Source organism: Poecilia reticulata, chromosome 16 (genome assembly GCF_904066995.2).
Source record: "Poecilia reticulata chromosome 16, P_reticulata-male-v2, whole genome shotgun sequence".
Taxonomy (NCBI): Eukaryota; Metazoa; Chordata; class Actinopteri; order Cyprinodontiformes; family Poeciliidae; genus Poecilia; species Poecilia reticulata.
In genome coordinates this window covers 4,869,981-4,891,021 of record NC_088845.1, presented here as the reverse complement: position 1 = coordinate 4,891,021, position 21,041 = coordinate 4,869,981, and the positions used below count along the sequence as shown (strand labels likewise).

Sequence of the window (21,041 nt, the reverse complement as noted above, 5' to 3'; positions counted from 1 at the left end):
ATCCTTCCTGGTTCAGATTTTAGACTCTTTTTTTTTTTAAATCTGCCTTTCCTTTTGTTACATAAATTCACCTTATTACAATATTAGGGGACTGTTTATTTATCACAGCATGCTAACATTTCTCTTTTTTATATTCATGAAATGTTTTTTTTAAATAATGTAACTACACAAAACAGAGAAATATGTGCCTCAGCAACATTCTCACCATCGACAGAGAGAATGCTCACCTGAATAATATTGTCTTGTAGTTATTTAGGTCAGGGGCAACGTGTGTCCTCTGTTTATTGCATCATTTTATCTAGTTTTGGGGATTAGTGTCGTTCAAATATGTCACTCTTGGTGCATGTGTGCTTAATTTAGTTGATGCACAATGTTATATACAAAAAACAGTGCTTAACCACACCGGGAAAAAAGATTTTAATGTGACACACATGCACTAAAAATGTTTAATTACTGTAAATTACTTTTTTTCAGCCTGTTATTAAATGCTGATTTCAATCTTCAATGTCTGTGTCAAGTGCTTTTAATTTTTATGAATATATTTTCCAGATGGTTTTGAAACTAAAAGAAGTTTAATCAGAGTTGGAATTGTTGAGAATTTTTCTTGCATAACGGAGAAGCTTTATCCTCACCATTTGACTCCACTCTGACAAATATGTTTAAGTTTGAAAAAGCAAAATGTTTATGTTGTCTTTTTGCAACATTAAACCACAAAACCACCCTATAAGTATGTGACTTCGTTTTTTTTCTAAAAAGATGAAGGATTATGTGTACACAGTAATACTGTATTTGCTGCTTGTTCTCTCCTGGCACCACGTGTGTTCCAACTGAAATACCATTAATCTCTTTGGACATTTACCGATATTTTCTGCCTCTTTTTCTCCAAGTGCTGAAATGCTGACTCTGAAATAAAAACGAAATATGGGAGAAAGTAGTAGAGCCGCCCATGTTTGCAGGGTTAAGAGACTTTCCGTGCAGCAAATAATTTTGTTCGTCTCATGCAGTCGCCCAGAATAACCCAGAAAAAGGGAGGAAAAAAAAAGATAATCACGTGTATGAGCGGAGATTTAAACCCTTTAGGATTACCTCTCCCTGTCTCAATCTGTTATATAGGTCTGTCTGGCGGGTGCTATCCTTCGGCCTAGCTTGGCCTGTAATATTATCTATTTTATTTGCTCCCATTGGACAGAAAGCCAAAGAAGTAGATTAAAGTGGTGGTGTTCATAAACCACATCCCAACACTTAAACATACATGAACACCCCCCAGGAATATTATGGTCTCTATGCATCTGCTGTAGGTTGAAGATTCTTTTAGCAATAAAATGTATTTATGATATTTATGCTCAAAACCTTTAGCTGGGACATTAGTAATCAGTTGAAGCAAATTTAAATATATATATTTGATAGAAAGTCATAGATGAACCAAATATTCACAAACGCTGTTTACAGCAAACAGATTTAGGGGCTGATGTTAAATCAGTCCATTTTTTTTGGTGTTTCAGGACAGTAAACATTTTCTGAATTATTTTTATTTGCTAAATGTCAGAAGTACGAGTGATAATTATTTTCTTTCTTCAAATTCAAAATACATGAATAAATGAGAGAAGCTCAAAAAGGTGACAGTTTAGAAGTGCAGTAAACTTTGGCTATGCTTGAGAATTCAGAGACAAACAGTCTGCTACGTTAATAGCCTTGCACTTTTTTTCAAATTCATTATTCAAACTATAAAATGTGATATTTTGTTATATAACTTCACATCGTCTTCATCAGGCTTGTCAGCTCGGGAGCCCACTGAATGTTCAGCCTTGAGTTTAGATATTTTTAGATTTTCCTCCAAGTCTGATGCAACCTAGCTGTAAAACTGAGAGAAATATATATTTTAAAGAGGCCATGTAACAAAATCACCAGAGATTTGGCTTTAATCATACTGAGTGCTTTCAACGTTATTCAATTTTCATAGACAGTTTTGACTTAAAATGCAAGACGTAAGACAGCAACAGTCTTATTCTGTTGCTTACTTTGCCTGATGTGCTGAGAGCTTAATAAGATGATCACAATTATGCAGACTACTTTGAGTACATTTTTTTTGTCTTTCTTCATCCACCATGTTTATGTAATAACACTGCAAATACGGCAAGTATTGCAATTATTATCTTTTTGCCTATACCAGTCTGATCCTGCAGTGTGTGATGTATATTGACTTAATACTGCAGTCTGTGCTGAAAGCACAATTAGGTGGCCTCATTAGAATTAACAAGCAGAAGTAAATCACCTCAATTTGCTTCATGGTTTAAGTAAAACACGGCAAACCCCTAAGCCTGAATCACTTTAGATTAAAGAGGATCTATTGAAGTTAATTACAATGAACATAAGACCTTCCACAATTGAATTTAGTTTTATCCAAGACAAACTGATGTATGACTTCAATCTTTTTTTCATTGAACTGCACATTTTTCCATTGCAATGTTGTATCGTCTAAATATTAAGATATCATCAGATGTTTTTCTATTTTTTTTAGAAACGTTATTCGTCCATGTGATTTTGCAAAAAATAATTATTTGAAATTTAATTCCTGACAAATCAACTTTAGCAAAGTGACTGATGAGTAAAATACCAATTCACTGCAATAAGCAATTATTCAGTCAATTTCATATGAAAAGCCATATTTACAATTTTCTCACTATACCAGATCGCTGCATTCGCCTGTTTTTCACTCAGGTGCTGCATTGTGAGTTTGATGAATAAAATATCCAAAACTCTTTTTTTTTTCGCAATTGGAATATTTATGTGACCCCCATGCAGTCAGCTCTCATTAAACGAAAAACAAATTCATATTTTGGTAGTGGTTAATGTTTAAAGACAATGATTGCTTTGTTCTAAATGTAACTTCCAATCAAAAAAAGTAAAATATTAACAATACAAATCAGTGGACTAAGCTCCAAAACGTAACAGAACATATCCACATCAATTATTCATTAAGCAACATCAGAAGATTAAGTTTTTCCATTCGCGTCCTGTTGAAATGAAATACTTTTTTAAAACTCTGCTTCTGCTGCCACCTAGTGGTCAGAACCTAGATTTAATCATGGCCTTGAAGAGCAGGGAAATAATTATCTAATTTAAGCAAAGATGGATGGATGAGCAGATGAATGAACAGGTTGACTAGATTGTTGGGTAGACTTTGCAAGGAGTGAAAAAATGTCTCAGGACAAAAATGAATCATCACTCTGAACATGGAGGGTTCTTCTAGCACACCTGCCTCATACACAAGATCAGTACTCACATATTTCTCAGAACCCCAGATTTAATACTGAGCTAGGTGTGTTTATACTGAAGCCAGTCTGCTTTATGCGTGAGTAGAAGAACCAGTCCGTTCTTAGGCTGGAGCAGATCTTATGGTTTGCTTTATGTTGGTTGGACTGTTATGGGGAGTCTCTTGGAATCCTTAGAGTAAGTTTTCTATCAATTAAAACACAACAACTCAACTTATATCTTTCTACAGCTTGCAAAGTAATAAAATCCTAACTTTTAAGGTAAGGATGACGCAGTACCTTGCACACACACACACACAAACATTTCCTTTTGATACTAAACATCCCTTAACCCAAAGTAGCCAAATAACATGATTATTAATAAATAACATCATTTCGCCACAATAGATGGAGCAACAGACAAGAATAAGAAATAAAGATATGGGAGAGATTTTGCAAAAATTATATGAAAGAGTTTAAGAAGAAAGCTTTCTATTGACCAAAAATAACAACAGTCTCAATTCAAGTTAGCCAAATGTTAGACTTTTGAGAAAATATCCATTACTTTTTGGCATGAAACAACACAGTATTTCAGAAAATGAACATCGTAGAAATTGTCAAACACGGGTGGAGGAAGACTAATGGTCTGTTTTTTTATGATCTGAACAATTTGTCTTGACTTATGGAACCACAAATTACCTGCTATCAATCTTTGACCTCAAGATTGGGTTATGCAGCAGGGCAATGATCCAAACAATTACACCATTTGTATAGCTTAAAAAAACAAAGGGAAGATTGTGCAGATTTTGAACTCAAAGTTCAGACTTAAATCAAATTGAAAGTAAAACCTTCAATGTGGCTGAATTAAAATAATTCTGCAAAAAAAAGAAAAAAGAAAAGTAAACCTAAATTTCTCTGCATAGATGTAACAGATTTTTTGTAAATGATTGAAGGTTAAATATGTCACAACCAGGAAGCTGCATGAGGCCAGGTAGGTTTTAAGATTAGTCACCAAGTGAAAACTGCTTTTTGTATTTACTCAGGTTATTTTTGATATTAAACATCTTGATGATAAACATCCACTCTGTAGAGTTTGATCTTCCATCTGGTCGCCGCTTTAGGACGCCTAAGATCGATCGAGTTTCTTTCAGTCCTGCAGTTGTTGCGGAGCTTAATCTCCCTATTTTAGCTTAATCTCCCCATCTTAAACTGTAATACCCAAACCATTTTCTGTGTTTATTTTTTAAATCCATATTTTATATTCTTATTATCTTGAGATTGTCATGCATCTAATGCACTATAGGGCATGAGTTATTTTTTCTAATAAGTGTGCTAACAGAATGAATGCAATGTCTTTTTTTCTTCTTTTTTTTTTGCTTTTCTGATGCCTGCTGATAACTAATTTTCCATCTGGGATAAGAATAAAACTGAAGCTGATCTGAAACATTTGAGAGTGACAAAAATCAAAAAATATAAGTGTAAAGGGGAAATACTTTTTCTCAGTCTTATAGTTCAGCAAGATAACTGAATGTGTGTGAAATTTACTCTTGATTAAAAGCCAAAGAGTTGCTTCTTTAGAGTGTGCTCAAAAGTCTTAATTTCAGTGGCAACATGTGGAGACAATTAAAGCCTTTGAATGAGATATATAATGACAGATTCAGGCTGGAGTAGTTGGGAAATTTCACCCTTTGTAAGACATGTAGTGCTCTCTGATTGGAAGGGAAAATGAAAATCCCTCTGCAGAGGGATGTATGTGCTCTCTCAAACTTCTCATAACAGTCAGATTATTCCCTAAATGGGACTTAGGAGATCAGTTTCACTAATTTGAAGGAATCCATTTTATTAGTACCATCAACAGAGATTCATGTTTTATAGTTGTTTAGTTTCATACGTTTCAGTCAGTTTTGCTCACAAATAAATGCAAGCACAGCAGAGTGAAACTGCTGATGCACTTCAAATCAGGCACTTGGGCACTATTGGCACATATTGATTGGACATTACAGTGGAGGATGTTGATGAGGCAAAAATCTAACTTAGCCATATGTGTGTGGGTCTTAGTATCTATAAAAGATCATTAAAGACATCACATGAATTTTGAAGTTTTATATTTCAATATTTCAGAAACTGTTGATCCGCCGAGATTTTTCTGCACAATCAGGTTTGCATGAAATCATCAGAGAAAGAGGAAAATGTCCAGTGGGCACTTGAGGGAGCAAAAAACACCTTGTTGAAGTCAAAGGAAAATGAGTTGAGTGGTTTGAAATGACAGACAACAGGAGCTCAAACAACCTCTTGTTACGACACATTAAACCTTCAAGCACATGGACTCCAGCAGAAAAAGAGCACATCAAATGCCTCTCCTGTTGTCCAAGATCAGAAAACTGAGGCAACAATTTGCACAGCTCACCAAAGTTAGGCACCAAAAGAAAAACGCTACCTGTTCTAGTGAGTTTTTATTTTATCTTCAAAGCAAACTTGGTTGTGTCAGAATATGCTCAACATTAAAGCATGGGTCTATCCGGCCTTGTAGCAAAGGTTCAGAATGTTGGTACTTGCATAATGGTGTGGGGAATCATTTCTACCACTGTTTGGACCAACTAATACCAACAGAGGATCATTTCCTGCCTGAGTTGTGCAGCTGACAGGTGGGTGGAATCATCTCCAAAACTTATACTCAAGTAAGACTGGCACTACTTAAATATATATTGACTGAAATAAAAATAAAAAGTAGCCATGAAAGCAATTACTCAAGAGTAAAAAAATATTCTGTAAAAAATGAAATTGAAGTACTGAGCAACTGGTTATTAGAGCTGATAAAAATATTTAAGAATCATATCAGACAAAAATAAAGTTTTGTGCAAATTCTGGTATCTTAAAGACTACAATAAAATAAATGAATTACTTCCTGGAAGTATGCAATAGTTGGGTAAGTTGATATCTCACCCAACTGGTTTCCTCAATCAATCAAAGCATTAATTTATATTTTTAAGTGATGATCAAGTGCTCTTATAATAAAACATGGACATATAATCAGTTTGAAAACATGTACAAACATTGACAACACATGGAAAGCAAATAAAATGCATGTGCAATACAGACAAATATTCAAAAATGTGTGATACTATCAATGATTCCTAATACTCCAAATTTCCCAAGGAATCTGAGAACAATGGTTAGTTTCTCTTTGTCACTCCTCAAACTGGTGAAGACAAGACAACATGCCAGTCAATTAAGTATCCTTGGAGAAAGAAAAAAGCCTTTAAGGGTTTATATCTCGCTCTTGATCAAGGTTTTCATGGCTTTAGGAAGAGAGACAGTCTCACTTATACTTCATTGTATTTAACAGTGGGCATGAGGTTCTATCCCACATGATCATACTTTGCTTCACATGAGGTCAACCTGGCTCTACCTGATATGCTTATTTCTGAAAAGCTCAGTGTCATAGTGGACATTGGTGGACAAGGTCTGTTTTAGTGACTCTGTGCTGCAGTAATTTGCTACTTTACAAACAGTGTCTTTTTTTTTTATGTTTCTCTCTCTTACCATCTTCCTTGATATGCATGACAGTGAGAAAAAATGTCTCTTGGTTATCATCCAACCTAAATTTGTCACAGTTCCAGCTGTATAAAATTGTGCAACTATTACTCTGTGTCGATATTGGCAATTTAATTTACTTCCCTAAGAGAGCAGGACATTTCAGATACAAATCTGGTGGAGTCCATCAGAAAATTGCGTTTTCACTGGATATTTGAACAAGGTATGATTCAAAAAATAATATGGATATGGTTCATCAGAGACAAAATCAGATTTTTTTTTCCTATTGAAATCCATCCATCCATCCGTCCGTCCGTCCGTCCGTCCGTCCATAACAACACAGTCAACCACACACAGATTCTCTGTTCAGGGGAATTTAGAGAGACTGCTTTACCTAACATGCATGTTTTTGGGCTGTGGGAGGAAGTCAGAGTACCTGGAGAGAAGCCACAGATGCACAGGGAACACGCAGAACCTTCTTGTATCCCCCCATGCCTTCTGCTTCTCCATCCTCTGACCATAATAAAACACTTTAGAACATAGTGCAATGACTCTCTGTGTGCTCCAACTCTGTGAAATGAGGTAAAAGGAGGTAATTTCAAGTATGGAAAAGATTGGTAACAATAATTTGTCAATATGATTTTGGGATTTTCTTTCTTCCAAATAAATATGCTCAAATCAAAGATGTGAGATCAAACGCGAGGCGAAACATTAAAAAATGAGATCACTTTCAAAAGCAAACTTATCAGAGAAAATCATCTTTATAAGCAACAGGTATGACGTTGCTCCACACATCAGTGACCAAACCAAAAGATTTACAGTGACTTCCAATCCCCCCAGCTGTGATTTCCTCTCCTACGCTGACAAGCGACACTCCCCCCTCTTTTTCGCCTTTTGTTCCGAGGTGGAGCCTGACACCCCGACTTTACCGAACCTGACTGCTGGCGAAGGAGACGGAGGAGAGAGAACCGGGACCAGCGAACATTGGCGCGTCTCTGGAACGCAGATCGGGGAGGGAACCTCACTAGACGGCTTCAGGGAAGGAATCAGCTTACAAATCGTACAAACCGACAGTGATCGACAGATCCGCACGAAAAGATGAATTATTTTATCCTCCTGTCGGTTCTGGCCACGGTGGTTACCGGAAAGTCACCTCGCCTGAAATTTATTGTGCACGGTAAGACATTTATTTTGGACCGTTTCGGAGATTCAGCCTGATAATTCAGCTTAATATTAATATCTGCAAGCTTATTCTTTCACATCGTGTTCATTAGGAGTTGAATATGTCATGGATGCATGAATGGCTGAATGGTTGGATGGAGAGATGAGTGAATGAATCAACGGAGCATAGATTATTAGCTGATGCTCTCAAATGTTTTTTTTTTCTCCCCTCAATTCGACACTGTTTTTTTTTCATGAGAATAAATGCAAACAGAAAAATGAATAATCGGAGCACTTCATCAATTTTCTTCATCAGCCAAACGGGGTGTAAATTGCGCGTTCCAGCATTCAGGCCCCGCACTAATTATCAAAGCATCTAATTGTATTTACACATTAAGAAAAACTATTTTACAAAATCAAATTCACATATTAACCTTGTGTTAGAAAATACTTATGAGATTAGTGGGGGTTTTTTAAATAAATTTGTTTGCATTTGTAGTTGTGATGTGCCATAAAATTGCGGGGTATTCATGCAACTTGTGGATTTTCTGTCATTCCTTTTGACAAACTCTGAGTTCCATTTCTTTAAATCCACATCTTTTCGCAAAGCCCAGAACAACGATGCTTTAATTTGTCCTCCCACACTGTCACATCCTGCAGACGCACAGAGAGAGATTAAAACCAGAGGCACCACTAAAGCAGCTCTTCTATGCCAAAAGGGGGCTTCATGGCGCCTCTTTGCTCCAGGAAGCCTGTGTCTTTTTAAGAGCGGCAGGACATCGCTGGAAAGCGTCATTATTATGATATACGAGTCTATGGAGGTTGACACGTTCATTGTAGCTGCCGTGTCCTTGCGGAGCTGCAATGCGGGACGCGGCAGCTGCTTCACACTGCAGCAGATGAATCAGGCTCGGATAAGAAAAGGCTGCTGTACAGTAAAAACAGGGGGGGAAACATGCACAGCTGCATACATACTGGCTCAGAAATGGAACTTGAACGGACAAGAGAGCAATGAGTGGAAAATTTCCAGCCCAGTCCCCGTTATTCATTCTACTCACGCACTTTTACGCCGCACACAGACCTCTAATATATTCAGCAATCAATAGCGATGTGGCTGTGTGTCAAGTTATCTGGATCTGGATTGCTCTCCTCCCTCTGGATGGGGCAGCACACAAAAAACGCATCACCAGATGACGTCTCTGAACGTGCGTGACTTATCAATCAAACTCGTTGTAATGCATTTGCAGGCGCAGGGACACACTGTGAAGTACAGGTAGAGGATGTCAGAGTAAATCCACGAAAGCCTCAGTCTGCCCCAAGGAACTCTCTGATGTTCTCATTTGGCACCCTTGAGCCAAATGAGGACATTAAGGAGGTTCTCATATCTCCCACACCGTGTTAAGGCTGGTTTGGGATCTTGAGAGCTAGAAGACACACTGCACTGCATTCACTCAGGTCTATTACTGTAAGTGCATTAAACCTCAGGAGAAGCAAGATATCTCAGAAAGCTCTAAGTGCAACAAACAATTATGAAAGTGCAGGAGCAATAAATTCAACTCTAATGACAGGTGTGCTTTACAATAAGGTAACTTCATTAATAAACTTGTCTGCATGTGATACAAAAAAAGGGCACCATGAACAAACATCATCATAAACAAAAGTGATACTTATAGCAACATAAATGTTAGATTTATGGATTGCAAAAAAGTGTCTTTATTAATCAAGATTGATAATTGGTTATCCTAATCATAAAGTGTGAAGATGACTAGTCTCATAAAAAACAGAAGCATTTGTGATGTCTTAACAGTTGAAACATCAATATATCATATATTAAGAAAAATTAGGTACTTTTTGGCAGCCAAATTATTGGAAATGAAACCATTTTCATCTCTTCAGCTCACTGTGTCATCAGCAAACACCTCTGACAATCAGCTAAAGGGCAGAGCCCAGAATTCACCCTTCAGGGATTTCTGTCTTGCTTGTTTATCATTTTTCTCAGTTTGTTCTCCACAATAGTGTTTTCTTTATGTAGCCAGGTTGGGATCATTACTTTTGCCCTTTCAGTTTATGCTATAGAGGAGCATCAACTGTTGTCACTATATTTGACTGAGCAAAGTTGTTGTGTGGCGTTTAGATTTTTTTTGCTCTACTGAAATTTTAATTTGTGTAAAGGTGAAGCATTGCACATTGCTGATAAAACTGTGATGGATTGAAATGGTTGCTACATATTGCATTGTTTGCTTCGTTGGAAACTAAACAAATAGCACGCAGCACTCAGTTAACATGAATAAAGTAGCTGAAGAGATAACTAATAGATCAGCTAGCAGCTTGTCAAACTCCCAGTGTTACTGTACAAATAGAAGAACAGCAAAACATTCTGTGTAAACACATTTGCAGCCAAATTAACTGGTTGTTTATACTTGGCCAAACTATGATTAATAGTCATAGTTAAAAAATAGAATAAAACTAATATTCCAATGTATTATTTTGGCATAACAGAAATAATATTTTTTTCTCTACTGTTGAAACAAAAAAAAAAAGATGCATTTTGATGCAAAATTTTGGTATAACTCTTGATACCCTGATTTACCCTGAGAATCCCAACTGTGCCGATCAAGAAGCTACTTTGATTTTTTATGATCAACATCTCACAAGAAGTGATTTTCAAGCAGCTGATTTCTTCATCCTTTCAACATCTTGTTGATCTTACTTTGTCTGGATTCCTTTTAGCGATGGGCATAATAGGTTTAGCTACTCTATGAGTTTTTTCTTTTGAAATGGTGCCTGGCTGCTGAAAATGGAGTGAGTGACAGATCCAGACGAGTAAAACTAAAAGCAATGCAAGCAAAACAACTCACTGGTGTATTTTAAAAAGCCTCTGGGTCTAAAGGGAACTGTAGAATTGTAGGATAAATATCTGAGGCAGCTGCTGCTATGAGTACCATGTTTCACTTTAAAATCCAGTTATTGTCAATACGAATAGATTTGTGCAGCTTGAATCACAGTAAAACTAAACTGCAGCTTTTGTGTTTAATATTAATTTGGACCCATTTCTGGACTTTTTTTTTACTTTGCTTTTGTTGAACCTGCTCTAGGATTAGGATCTGGATTAGGCAGGCAGTAGATTAAAAATGAAAAAAAAAAAACAGTCTCGCTTTGCTGTGCATAGCTTCCTCTGCAACAGAGAAAAACAGGAAAAACCCAAAACACAGACAAAAAGGAAATTAATGACACTAAAATGTACTCATAAATAAAACATGTAAAATAAAAGAATCAGAGAATCAACCTTTTATGTGCATATTTTTTTTTTTTTGCGTCGACCATTTCGCCCAGATGAATACCTTAACTTGAAATTAGTTTTACTAATTTTTACCCGTCAACAGAAAACTTGGAGGTTGATCTAAAAAACTTTATTGCAATTTTAAAATGCGGAACCAACATTGATGCTTTTGTTTCTTAAACAGAAATGACATCTTCACTCTTTTTCATGTTTCTTTGAGCAGTTAGAATTTAGTTTCTTCAAAAGTGACTCATTCATTTCAAGATATCTTAACTTCAAGGAACACATTGTCCTTTGAGAGTTAAGAAAGCCTCAATTCGCTGCCTTTCCGGACAGCTTTTCAAGCTAAGCAAATAATGAGTCTCAGTTTGTGAATAGCCTTTTGAGAAATCAAGGTTTTTACACAGCAAAAATAGGACACAATCTTTAAAACCGCTGAAAACACAGAGATAAATATTTATGAGTCCAGATTAATGCCAGTTATTATCTTGACTGGTTTCAATAAATTTAGTTTTAAAATATATTTGACATATTTTTATACTATAAAGTATGGAGAACTTGCACTAGCTGTTCATTTTATTGTTTGTGTTTTGCTAACTGCAGGACATTTCTGTTTTGCACCCCAGAGAACATAAAATCCCCAACAAGCAGGTTTCCACAGGGTTTAGTGAATCTCTGTACATGTTTTACGAGTACATTTCTCAAAGTTTTTAGCGTCAGTATTTTAGCTTTAATGCCCAGGCCCTAAGCTGCTCTGCCCCACGCAGTTCATGACCTATTTGAACTGCATGTACTAAATAAATACTCCTGATTTCTACATTACATTTCTCATCCTGCATTTAAAGCTGCTCTACAAAAATTCAAAGGCAAGAAGCAGGAAAGTTGGAAAAGGCTGATTATGAAACAGTGGCAGTGAAAAGCACACAAATATTTAAATACAAGTGTTAGATTACTCATTAGCAGTCATTACCTGCTTTTTATAAAGCACTTTTATTAGAGTAGCTGCTTGATTAAGTTAAAGTATTATTTTACAAAATAGTCCCATTCACTGTTATAAAATAAAGAGTTGCTAAAATTGGTAAATGCAAACAAATATAGTTTACTGGAGAGTATGGCCAACATCTCCATAAATACATATTGCAAAAGTATTTGGGCTTTTTAAACTCATGCTTTGTCATGTTAAAACCATAATTTTGATGCATGTTGTGTTGATTTATGTGATAAATAGGCATACTTTTGCATTGTGGAAATAAATGGATGGATAGTTTTCAGTTTTACCTTTATAAATTGTAAATCCATACTTCTTACTTTAGTATTAAGCCCATTGAAGCATTCTGATGTTAGCCAAATTAATTGGTTCACAAAAAAAAAAAAATCGCAAAAATAAATAAATTAGAACGCCTTTCAGTTGGAGAAGAAAAAAAAATCACAAGTTGGAGTCCATAACTTTGCGTCAAGTCCACAGTTCTTACCGACTCATACTGGGTCAGCTCTTCACAAAAAGGTTTTTATGTCAAAGGTAGCTCACCAGCAGAGATTCAACAGGAACATGAAATCATCCAAAAAAATGCAACCTGTATGGAGGTCAAACTTATTAAAAATTAATTTGGTTGTACAACACTTCAACTTAAATGACCAAAACAAATGTTTGGTTTACCTTTAGCTTCAATTTTGTTCTCAAAGGAAAACTCACAACAGTAAACATACTGATAGAAAGATGTGTTTCCATCTTAAAACATAAAACACACAAAATCATCAAACAATACAAACCTTGGCTTTTAAAGTGTAAATTGTCCAAATCTCGTGTTCTGGTGGGGATCTGATGTGGTTGCTAGCATTAAGCTAACAGATTTAGCTTTATAACTGGCAGCAACAGGAGAGTTTGGGAAATGACTTCATGAAATTGGTTAGATTAATAAGATGTTTTACTGACAACTACTGAACATAAAACACTGATTGTGTGTACAAAGTTCAACAGCTTTTAAACAGGTCTCAGTCTGATAGAGGAAGTGAGGAAACAGGAAGTGACATGGTTTGCTGTCACTCCTTAAATACACGCCAGGGGAGCAATAGCAATGCAATTTGGTGCCCAGGTGCAGCTGCTGAACCCTGGATTACACCAATAGAATTCAACCAATTTTCACTACAATTCTTCAGTTTCTTGTGTAAGTTTATTACCAGAGATTTTAGTGTAACAAATATATTTAATTATGTTTTGTGTAGCTTTACTGCATTAAGAATCTGCTTACACATCTAAAATAAGTCTGGGATTTTGGGGCAAAACTCTGTTCAAGAAAATTAATAATTAAAATCGTTTAGACATTATATGGCAAACAATTGATTTCTAAACATGTTTACAAAATATTTTTCAATGTTAGGATGTGAGCAATGGAAATGCAGTTCGAAAATTGCTATCTGAAAGCAGCTCAGACAATACCGTAATTAAACTAATGCATTACTCGAACACAAAAACGTCCGGCTTTCCATAAATGAGTCAATTTGTGTTCCTACAGTAGATTTCTTTAAGTGGTTTGGCTTTCTCAAGGAGAAATGTTCTGGCTTTTAATGTCTGCTGTAGTTTTCACCTCTCGTCCACCCAGACAGTGTGGAGCAGACATTTTGGAAAACTGTGAAGCAGCAGCACCCTTTCAGCTTCAATCTGTATATTGATGTACCCTGGCTGATAAGTTTTATTTTTTAGTGTCATTTAACTTCCTTAGAGTCTTTGGAAAACAAAAACAGTGGTCAGTTTAATAAAAAATACTTTGACTAACTTTGAGTGTTCTTTCAAGCAAGGTTGGTACAAAACAAGTAACTGAAATAGCAAGGATGGGATATATTCATTATAGAAGCAAAGTTTCACATGTTGTTTGGTTTCATCAGATAAAAAAAACAGCGATGCAATGCCAAATATTGCAGGGAAAAATGTAGTGGAATCATTTTGTATGTCTTTATATTGACTTTTCCTCATTAGCATTAGCTTCTGTGGATGTTAAACTTACTGTGGACTTGATCTGTTGATTGCACAAGAGACAGTTTCAAGTGCAGGACAGCAATATTATGTCTTCTTATGTTGACCCTCTTGAAACAAAGCAAGGAACAACACAGCTTTATACATAAAGCAGGATACTCAGGGTATTTCTGAGCACCCTGTAAAGCTTGTAAATGTCCTGATTAAGCAGTAATTTTCCTCCATTCATTCCTCCACCTTGTCATCTTTGAAAACGGTCTTAAACAGCAGTTGTAAACACTTTTCCATAGTTTTTTAAAATGTTTTTCCATGGATTCTGGTTGCTTTGCTCATTAGTTTTCAGTTCTTATTCTTAAAAACTTTGAACTGAGACAACAAAGCTTCCTTTGTCTAAACATGGTTGTGTCCCTCCTTCCAGTTTGTAGTATTTCCTGGTATGTTGAAGCAAACCACACGCTTCTATACCATTCATAAATTAATTGTGAATGTTTTGCCTTTTATAATTTGAAATGACTGTAAAGGACAGATACTTCTGGAAAGCTAAGTCAGAAGAAGAATGTAATTATTTGGGAGGTATTGTGGTTAAATGTTCAAAACAGGTGAACAAAAAGCAGCATCAGCTGCCAGTTCCAGGTTCTTCAGCTGAATTTTATTGTTTAGTATGTTTTTAAGGCTCTGACATCTTACTGGTCTTATACTAAATTGGCAACACAACTGCACTTCATTAGACCGTACCATAATAGAACAGGTCAAACCAAACAACACAATCTGAACAGAGAAATACGATTATTAATCTAATTTACAAACCCATACATATAACTAAAATGTCTGCAGAAAGAGAAAACAAAAACACATTTAACACAGGGCAACTCAAAAGATTACTTTACAGAAAAAAACAAACAAACAAAAAACAATACAAAACAGAAAACACTCCATTTGTCAGAACCCAGTGATGCAATCAGTGACATCACCACCATTTAAGCAGGAAATGCCGGCCCCTCCCATACACCTGCTCAGGCTTTAGCGTCTCAGAAACAAAGAATAGTGAGTAAAAACAGAAAAAACAATTTACCTTGAAAGGGAACATTCATATTCCTCCAGTGGTCCAGAAGTGTTGGCTTTAATTAAAACATGTACATAGATGTAATCTGCACCATATTGCTACCACAAAAAAACCTGGGATACTGAGTGAAGCAAAGTTCCAACAGCAATGTTTAAAGGGACAAGTGGTAAACAAAACTGAACCACTTTGTCACGTTATTACATTCAAAATACATAGAAAGATAAAGCGCAACTCCTTTGAAAATATCTCTAACTCTGATTTACCACTGTCTTTAGTGTTCTTCTGTTGTTAAATATGAATGTTGAGAGTTTACGCTTAAGCTTAAGAGTTTAAGCTTCATAACCATCGAGACCTGGGTCTGGACTTCTTTGCCATGTTAAACAACATGTGAACCATAAGTATATAAAGTCTCTTCATAAAATAAAGTCGTTTAAAAAGTTTTTGTGAGGTAACTTTTTAAAATTGACTGAGGCTTAAAATCATTATTTTAGCAAACATTAATTGAAGTGATTTAATATGTTCTTGTCCTTTCGGGTAATTTAGTTATTGGTTTTAGCTCTTGGAGAATGACTTTAGTTAAAAACAGTAATGCTTGTTTTAACAACGTGCTTTGGGGTTATTGTAAATTTGTCTCAGACATTCATTTTGGTTGAAATAACGTTGAGTCAACAGAGACATGATCAGGAAGCCGTAACACCACCCGTGTCAACTGCCAAAGTAAATATTGCAATAAATCTGTTTGTTTGATTGCCTCATAATTTCCCCCACAGCCAAACGCCACACTGGGTATCCTTTGGCATTTCTCATTTTGTATAAACAACAAGTTTCATCAATTAGATTCCCGACAACGAAGGAGGCCGTTGTTTCCATAGAAACATAGCTGGTTGGCTAGCAACCTATATTGCCTCCTCTCTCTTCATTCTGGTGTTGCTGTCAGACTGAATGTCCTTTTTATTACACGGGTGAAGAGAAATTTTATGGAAGTAATTATTTGTCTGATATAGAAGTTGATGGCAAGAGATTTCCCAAAACACATCCCAGGAAAAGAAACAGAGAAATTAATTTCTGGTTGGTAAAATTGATAAAAGCCTTGAAAGTTTTAAGGTAATAATCTTTAGATTACCTTCTTTTTGTTGCAGAGCATTTATCATTATATGTGGCAAAATCTCTCTGAAGATATAATTATTTACATAGCTACTCGCATATTTCATACAGCAGCAGTGATTTCAATCTATTTCTAAGTGAAGGCACAGTTGCAGTGTAGGTAAGTGTGATTCAGAGATGCTCAAATGTACTTTGAAGCCTTCTGGAGGTGTCTTCGGTGACAGAGAATATGTGATAGGATTTGCCCACATGATTTTTTTCAGTGAAATTTATGCTCCCACCACATGCCCTTTTCCTCTAGCACCCAACTCCTCTAGTTGACTGGGTTGTGGCTTGATGAGAAACCAGAAAGGGCAGTGATGTTGGAGCTAATGTTCCTGTAAATGTGGCTGGTTGGTTGCCAGGAAATACTCAGCTGGTTCCATATATTGATGGGAGATTAAATGAAAAACAAAAAAGCTGGGGGTTGGACACTTTGCAATGAGTACTTTAGGACTCTGATTTACCTGCAAGAGCAGCTTAGGCTGACTAAATCTGGATAATCTTTTTATTATACTTTTGAGAAAATCCATTTGTGCTTCATGCTGTAATCTTTTGTTATTGTGTTGAAAATCTATTCTGTGGTCAATGATTCATTTCCTGTGATTTGAAAGTTGTTTTTAACTGATTTTGAACAGAAGCCAGTATTGTGTCCTCTTTCTAGTTCCTCGTTGTAGTTTAATTACAATGCAGGTCAGAAGTTTTACAGGTAGTAATCATAGACACTCTTCAGGAAGGGTTAGTCTCATTGGGTCTCACAGGACATGAGACCCAACATTCGACACCCACATCTGTCATGCAACTTGGAATCACAGCTCTTAGCCAGATCAAATGTTTAAGGTAGAAGTCACTCACAATTACATTAGATATGGGCCATGTAGTTTTAAAATGATAATGTCTTAGTACCAAGATGTACCGCCAGTAGTACTGCAGCTTTGCCTAAAATTTGTGAAATTCATTAAAAATGATCACAATTACTAAACTGACAAACCAAACAAATAAAAACTATATGTATTCTTATAAAGACAATATCTGTAGATCTCTGGGTTCATCTACTGACGGCATAATCTGCTATTTTATTAAAACATATTCAGTTGATGCATCATGTTTTACTCGCATTGCTTAAGATTTGTCACAACATTGCATATTTTACTGAAATAATTTTCATTCTCCCACTCAGAACCCCCCAGGTTCCACTTCAACAAGCCTGAGAACTACATCAGCATGTACCACCAGGAAGGAAGTGACACGCTTTATGTCGGCGGCCAAGCAATGATCTACGTGTTGACATTCAGTGATAAAAGGGTTGTTGACATGCAGGTAAATTCAACTAAACTGATTTTCCTGTTTGTTTGCAGTTGTTCTTTATTTTTAAGGTCAATCACATGTATGATGAGTAAATTCTTGCTGTAGTAGTTGAAGCTGTGTGCTGAATCTGAATCAATCATCTTTGGGTTCCAAAAATAATTAGTTTCTATCCAACTGAACAAAGTCATGGCACACACCCACCTTGATTTCTTCTATGCATTTGTTCAGTACTTTAATAATTTTGGATGGGTTTTAATGTAGAGCTGTGTGTCATCTGTGTAGTTATGGTAACTAATTGCATTACTTGTTATAGATTACAGGAGCATGAATATATCAAATATATAACTTCATAAGTTATATAAGTAACTGTAGAAACCCAAAATGTCTGACCAAAGTTAAATTAGAAAATTTTGCTTTGACATTTATTGCTTAAGAGCCATTAGAATACATTTAAAGCATAGTAACTTTATTGTAAGCAAACACTTGAATTTGAAGCAAATTTATAGAGGAGGATGTCATCTGTGATGACTGAAATAACTCGCCCAGGTACCCACTAAGCACAAGCTGCCACTGATAGCACAAGTTCCTAAATCAAGATGAAAATCTTGGTGCATGCATGAATGGACTGTTAAAGATCCCCCCCAGGAGTCATGATGGCAGCAACACTAAACTGTGAAACTGGGTGTAGCAGAAAAACTACTCATTATCACAATCTAAATTGTCATCTCAACGAAAAATTGCTGGTTTTCTCAAGCTACCATGACATTTATCTTGACAGAACAAGAGACCAGATACAAGATAAAAAGAAGTTTACTTTCCTCGAAATATTACTTCAGTCATGATTCTGGGACAAAATAATTAGTCACTGTCACAGCAAGTGTTTTTTTATTTTTATTTTTTTTTCGGTTTGTGAATAAAATATATGCATAGATGCACTATGAACAAGTGGTCAACTGTAAAATTGCATTACCGCCACCCAATATTCAAAGGTGAAGTGCCTTTGAGTCAAACAACACTCAGTTTCTGGGCTGCTGTCGAGCATAAATCACCAAGTGAATGCACAGACCTTTCCAACTCATTCTCGGTAGCAGAGCTAAATTAATCTTTCTTTCCAGTCGTTAGAAAATAACGCTGAGTTTGTTTTTTGTGGAGCATTATGAGAAGGTTGATGGCTCCCCCGTTTGGTTTTTTTCCATGCACGCTGTTAGCTTAGCATGATGAGACCAAGCAAAAGTAACAAAGGGAGTCCTCTATTCTTTGCTTAGTATTCAAATCAACAGCTGTTTGCATATAGAAACAGTTTTGTTGCTCATTAACTTGTTGACCGTGATTAACAAAGCATTTTTAAATGAAAGAAGTTCCATTAATGGACCACAGTGGAATTGGGGAGAGGTAATCTGATTCAGACAATTAATGTGTTTTGGTTAATGTTAGAGAAAGATGCAGGTTCTCAACACTGGTAAACACTGTGGCTATAAATTGATCAGTTGTGTCTCTTGTTTTTAATTGCTGAAGGTGGGGTAATGTTCAATCATTATCCAGCACTTAACTTTTTTTAAAAGATATGATACAAAAATGAATTCAGAGATGTGATATTTGCACTTTATTTCCCAATTAATGTCTCTCACTTGTGGCTTTAATGTCTAGTTTTCAGCTCTTATTTGCATTTTATCCTTTCAGAACTATTCAATCTGATCACTTTCAGAGGAAGTGCAGTTTGTCAGTAGTGCAGAAGTTCATGCAGTTGCATTAATGTTTCCTTATTCCCCTGATACATCCCCCAAAATCTTTCTACTGTTGACTTTTGCAGTTTGCATTATGATAAATCTAAGCATGGCTGCCATTTTGTTTCAAGTATGTGACATGGTGAACCCTGTATGCCGAGGGAGATACAATTGGCTGACCCACTGCTGACCCTGAGCAGCAGCTGAGATCCAGAGAGGACTGCGGAAATTAGGTCATGCATACAATAATGAAGCTGCAGCTATTTGTCAGAGGGGAGAATATATTTAACTGAGCCAATGTTGCCAACATATAGACCCAAGATTACTCCCTTGAGTATCTTACAGCACTATACTAGCTGGCCAAAAGAATGAAGAGATATTTTCTAATATGTTTGCAGTCTGAGTGTGCTGGGTTGACCTTCAACATGATGAAAAGGAATAAAAAGATCTGTAAAGATGGCTTCATTTTTCTGAGTGGGATAAATGCCTGAAAAGTGAACACACCCAAGTTAAAATGTTGAGTTTACTGGTGATAAAAATGTTTTTGATTAATAATTTCTAAGACTTTTCATATAAATTATGACATTTATCCTGTAAAATTCAACCAAAAATCTCTTGGATGATTAAAAAAACAACAGCTATAAACTTGCTGCATAAACATGAACACCATTAAACTAATACTTTCTTGAATCATCTCTTGACTCAGTTTCAACATTTAGTTCACAGATGTCGTCAATTAAACCAAAATATAGTTGAGCTGTCTTAGCAGGATTTTTTTCATTTGCTTATTTGCACCATTCAGCTAAAGCTGTAGTATTCAGAAATGTTACGAAGCATTGAAAGCATCTCATTTCAGTTTGGAGAAGGGCATAAAAAGGGTGCAGACTACTTTTAATCATAAGTCCAAAAGGAAAGTTTGGCACAAATCTGCTCAGCATTTCACCAGAGAAACACCAAACCCAAAGGGAACTAGAAAAATAGCTGTTCCTAGCGAAACAGCCGTGAGAATGCATATTTGCAGAATGACTGCTGCAGAAATGCAAGAAAAATGGAGAAAAGCTTAAGTAGAAGATATCAGAAGAAATAGAAAATAGTTCGATCAGTTGAACAGTGAAACGAATCAAAAAGGAAAAATTTAGCAGAAGCGGAAGTCAGTACAAAACGAGAAATAGTTGAAACCGTTGGAAGAGTGAAACATAGCAACATAGGAAAAAGAATAAAATAGAAGTAGAAGACATAGAGAAGAGTAGACAAGCTAAAAGATAGTAAAATCAACAGAAATAAGGCATGCAGAAAAGCAGACTAGTTAAAAAATAATGAAGCTATGATAGATAGAGATAGAGATAGATGTGTGTGCAATTAGTCAGTGATGTGCGTTTAGGTGCATAGCTGGTGAGGCTATGAACCTTTTGTGCTGTGCTGAAAGTTTCACTTTCCACAAAGTGTGAAACCGTTAAAGTACAACTGAAAACCACGTCTGTCTCGTTCTCTGTATCAGCGCAGCTACTGTATGGCTAGCTCGCTGTTACCGTCTCTTACTCTGCAGTTGTGGAGTCACAATGAGCGCCCACAGCCATAAGGCACGAGAACTGCCTGCCTCACCTCG

General features: G+C 36.1%; 1 protein-coding gene across 1 annotated transcript in view; it reads left to right on the top strand.

The window, feature by feature from the left end:
• Positions 1-7,608: 7,608 nt before the first annotated feature.
• The window catches only part of LOC103477638 (semaphorin-7A), a 52,702-nt gene continuing 39,269 nt past the window's right edge, over positions 7,609-21,041 (top strand). Inside the window, exons 1-2 of the mRNA XM_008430866.3 lie at positions 7,609-7,962; positions 17,584-17,723. Coding sequence (XP_008429088.1) covers positions 7,884-7,962; positions 17,584-17,723 — 219 coding nt within the window. The 5' untranslated portion in view covers positions 7,609-7,883. The remainder of the gene's footprint in view (positions 7,963-17,583; positions 17,724-21,041) is intronic.